Source organism: Gekko japonicus, unplaced genomic scaffold, assembly GCF_001447785.1.
Source record: "Gekko japonicus isolate JY-2015 unplaced genomic scaffold, Gekko_japonicus_V1.1 scaffold3999, whole genome shotgun sequence".
In the NCBI taxonomy this organism is placed as follows: domain Eukaryota; kingdom Metazoa; phylum Chordata; class Lepidosauria; order Squamata; family Gekkonidae; genus Gekko; species Gekko japonicus.
The window spans coordinates 19,174-23,986 of record NW_015174372.1 but is presented as its reverse complement, the minus strand read 5'-3'; the positions used below and the strand labels follow the sequence as shown (position 1 = coordinate 23,986).

At 47.1% G+C, this 4,813-nt stretch overlaps 1 protein-coding gene across 1 annotated transcript in view; it reads right to left on the bottom strand.

Annotated features, from left to right (window-relative positions):
- LOC107121438 (ubiquitin carboxyl-terminal hydrolase CYLD-like) overlaps nt 1-4,813 on the bottom strand; it is a 37,774-nt gene that overhangs the window by 19,055 nt on the left and 13,906 nt on the right. Inside the window, exons 6-7 of the mRNA XM_015424346.1 lie at nt 2,719-2,890; nt 1,897-2,032 (exon numbers count right to left, since the gene is read on the bottom strand). Of these exons, the coding sequence (XP_015279832.1) occupies nt 1,897-2,032; nt 2,719-2,890 (308 nt within the window). The remainder of the gene's footprint in view (nt 1-1,896; nt 2,033-2,718; nt 2,891-4,813) is intronic.

Below are 4,813 nucleotides of genomic sequence, written 5' to 3'. Positions count from 1 at the left end.
CAAGTGGAGGAGTGGGGAGTCAAACCGGTTCTCCCAGATTAGAGTCCGCGCACTTAACCACTACAGCAAACTGGAAAAAGAGATTGGATCTATACCCCGCCCTTCACTACCCAAAGGTGTCTCAGAGTGGCTTACAAACTCCTTTCCCTTCCCCTCCCCACAACAGACACCCTGGGAGGTAGGTGGGGCTGATAGAGCTCTGACAGAAACTGCTCCTGAGAGAACAGCTCTGAGAGAACTGTGGCTTCCCCAAGGTCATCCAGCCAGGTCGAAGTGGAGGAGTGGGGAATCAAACCCGGTTCTCCCAGATTAGAGTCCGCGCACTTCACCACTGCACCAAACTGGCAGAGTCAGTGAAGATCCTTGTGATGTGGCGGCAGCTGACGCCAAAGCAACATTTAAAAAAAGGTATACAGTGAATCAAAGTTCCAATGGCCAATCAGAAGCCCTGCTGGGCAAACGCCCCACCTGGCCGCAGCCACTTTCTAGAAACACTTGGCAGACCCCAGGAAAGGGGCTGACAGGGGCCATGATGCCCACAGACACCATGTTAGGGGTCCCCAATCTCAGGAGCCTTTGGTGCTTCTTGGAGAATGAAAAAGGCGGGGGTGGGTGGGTACTAAGTAGCAGAGATCTAATATTGTTTGCGTAGGAGGCATTGAAGGTGCATGTATAGTGACCACAATAGAACTACCCACTTGAAAAATTATAAAAATTATACAATTGTGAAGACAACACATGTCACAGTCAATGTTCCCTCTAAGCTGAGTTAGTGTGAGCCAGCTGACAGTTTTTTAGCCTCCGGCTCACACATTTTTGTCTTCGCTCAGGAAGGACAGCTTCAGAGGAAACTAATTTATGCGGTAGCCAAATCACTTGCTCACAAGTTTAATCCCAGTAGCTCACAAAGTAGAATTTTTGCTCAAGAGACTCCACAGCTTACAGGGAACATTGGTCACAGTAATGAGTAGGATCACAGTAACAAATTTACAAAATCAGTAATTGCATACATTAACAATTGCAATGACACGTGCCAAAATCCTTGCAACTGAAGAAAAACCCTAACCATTACTATTGTGACGCATGTTGATGTCTTCATGCAATCCTAACCATATTTTCATAATTTTACAATTTGATAGTTGTAATGTGGTCACTATACATGTACCTTTAATGCCTTCTACACAAACAATATTAGACCTCTGGTACTTAGAAGAAGAAAAAGAGAAGATTGGATTTATACCTTGCCCTTCGCTATTCAAAGGAGTCTCAGAGTGGCTTATAATTTCATTCCCTTCGCCTCCCCACAACAGACACCCTGTGAGCAGTATTCCCTCTAAGATGAGTTAGCGTGAGTTGGCTCACAGTTTTTTCACCTGCGGCTCACACATTTTTGTCTTCGCTCAGGAAGGGTGGCTCCAGAGCAAACTAATTTATGCAGTAGCCAAATCGCTCACTCACAACTTTAATGCCAGCTCACAAAGTAGGATTTTTGCTCACAAGACTCCACAGCTTAGAGGGAGCATTGCCTGTGAGGTAAGTAGGACTGAGAGAGCTCTGACAGAAACTGCCCTTGAGAGAACAGCTCTGAGATAACTTGTGACTGACCCAGGGTCACACCAGCAGCTGCATGTGGAGGAGTGGGGAATCAAACCCGGTTCTCCCAGATTAGAGTCCTCCCTCCAAACCATTACACCAAACTACACCAAAGTTAAACCCCACCCCCTTTTTTTTTCTGGTTAATCAGAGGTTTCCTATCCGTTTTTTTTGTTTGTTTGGTTTTTTGGTAGCTTCAAGAAGAGTGTCAAGGTGGACCATCTCTTGCAATGGACCAAGCACAGCTTTCAAAGGGAGCGGCTTGGGCGTGCCCTGGGAGTGGAGTCAAGCGGAGCCTCCTACCTGAAGAGGGCGGCATCCATGTAGCAAGAGTTGCAGTGGCCCTGGATCCCCCGCATCCGCCCCCGCAGCACGTGCACGGCCAAATCATCCCTGAGAGGGGGCGAGTTGCTCTGAACCTCTGGTGAAAAAAACCCACCTGAAAGAAAGGGTTTTTTTTAAAAAACAAAAACAAAAAACCAACAACTCTAACATAACATTCTGGTCTTGGGGGACTAGGTGCGGATAGGGCTTTTCTAGCTTTAAGAGATGTAGCAGCAAAGTTAGGGAACTTGGTGGTAAATCATGCCAAGACAACCTTTTCAAAGTGACATTTGCCCAATTGTCCAGTGAAGGTCTCCCAATAAGGAGAGGCAGTAAGATGATGCTTTGGGAAGTGGGGGACGACTCCAAACCACGTGGCAGCCGACCTGAAACCAGACAATTCTGGTTGGTGGGGCAGGAGCCAGGGCGCTGGGGCAAAGGAGCAGGAAGCGGGGAACTTAATTAGATTACTGATTAGATTAGTTCCCCCGGAAACTTAGGGGCCTTGCCTGCCCCAGGGGTCTTGCCGCTTCTGGTCAGTTTCACTCCCCTAGAATCAGCTGTTAGGGGAGTGAAACTGACCAGAAGTGGCAGGGCAGTAGGCCTCACCCCTGATGGGGCTACGCCCCTAAATGCCCCACCGTGGCTACGGGCCTGCATGGCAGTGGAATGGCAGTGCAGGACGAGGCCAAGAGAAGCCAGGCCACGACACCAGGAGCTGCTGGAGGAAAACGGCCGGTCGAGGATTTGATCCTCACCAACGTGACTCGTCAGAGAAGATGATGTTTGGAGTAATTCAACCGGCGGAGCGGAACTCACTGAACTCGGCGGACTCCAGGAAAGCGCTGTCGTTGCACTGGAAGCGCATGTCGGGCTGGCACAGCTCCAGGTTGACGAAAAGGCCCCGCTTTGGGGGACAGTTGAAGTAGCGCATTCCCTCCCACTCGCCGTCACAGACCCCCTTCTCTTCATCCTGCAGAGGAGGGCGGAATCTCTCAGGCAAAGCAGACATGCGGGTTCTGGGCTGTCGGCTAGAATAACTCTTGCGCAAGGAAGATTCAGGAGGGCACCATGTTGGATTGAAGCAGCAGGACACATTTTGAGTCCAGCGGCACCTTCAAGACCCACAAAGCTTAATTCTGGGGATCAGCTTTCGAGTGTACACACACACTTCATCAGATAAGAAGCAGGCATACGGACAAAAGCTTATGCCCAGAATTAAACTCTGTGGGTCTTAAAGATGCCAACAAAATTTTATTCAAGGTATAAGCTTTCATGTGCATATGCACACTTCAGTTATTACACCTTGAATAAAACTCTATTGGTTTTAAAGCTCAAACTTCATTCTCTTGTGCAAGAACTCGGTGGGCACTCCATGAAATTGCTGAGCGGTCAGGTTAGAACGGATAAAAGGAAGTCCTTCTTCACCCAAAGAGTGATTAACACTTGGAATTCACTGCCACAGGAAGTGGTGACGGCTACAAGCATGGACGGCTTCAAAAGGGAATTAGATAAGCATATGGAGCAGAGGTCCATCAGTGGCTATTAGCCACAAGGTATAGATAGGGACTCTGGGGCAAGTGATGCTCTGTCATCTTGGTGCTTGGGGGGGGGGTTAACAGTGGGAGGGCTTCTAGTGTCCTGGCCCCACTGCTGGACCTCCTGATGGCACCTGGTATTTATGGCCACTGTGTGACACAGAGTGTTGGACTGGATGGGCCTTTGGCCTGATCCAACATTGGCGTCTCTTATGTTCTTAAGAAATGATCACTACTGGTCAAGTGCCAGCACACAAAAGTTCTAGTTGCGCAACTTTCTCGCTTTGGCTGATGCCAAAGGAAAGTCAGGTTCAGAGGACAACAAGAAGCAAAGTTTGGCCCTCCTCAGCAAACGGATGGCATCAAAAACCAAGCTTGTGCACAAGTTCGCCAAGTGAACTCAGGGTCATTTTGAAAACGAGACCCCCCTATAAAAAGTTCCCAGAAGGAAGCTATGCAGTCGGTCATCCGGCACCACCCCTTCCATGAACAGACGCCTAGCTGCCTTCTATAGAATCATACCCTTGGTCCATCAAGGTGGAGTGAGTTCTCCCACCCCGAGAATACTAGAGCTCGAGGGCATCCAACGAAGCTGATGGGCAGTAGGTTCAGGACAGACAAAAGGAAATACTACTTTACCCAGAGAGGGATTAAAATGCTGGAAATATTACTACTAAACATATTTCCAAAGGATTTTGATAAAGGTGATAGATATTTGATAGTACACCTATCTACGGCAGCAAGAATACTATATGCAAAATATTGGAAACAAATGGAAGCACCAAAGAAGCAAGAATATGTGAATAAACTGTTGGAGACGGCTGAAAATGATAAACTGTCATCGTTGATGAGAGGGACAACAGACTCAACATTTCAAAAGACGTGGAAAAAACTGTATGACTGGTACAATATAAATGCATAGGTTAAAGTAATGGAAATTTTGGTATTATTAATCTCATTTAGTTAATTAGAAACTACGGTAAAAAGATAAAGAGTGTACAGAAACTTAAGCAAACCTATAGAAAGTGATTTAAGAAAATTGTTAAAAATGGCAATAGAGTTATACTGATCTCTTTGTTATGTATGTAAGTGGATGTTTGTTATATGTTGTATGTATGTCGGTTTGTGTAAAATATGAAAAGTAATAAAAGTGTACCTAAAAGGTAAAGGTTCCCTTGCTTGAAAGCCAGTCGAATCCGACTCTAGGGTTGCGGTGCTCATCTCGGTTTCAAAGCCCAAGAGCCAGCGCTGTCCGAAGACATTTCCGTGGTCATGTGGCCGGCATGACTAAACACCAAGGCGCACGGAACGCTGTGACCTTCCCACCGAAGTGGTACCTATTTATCTACTTGCAATGT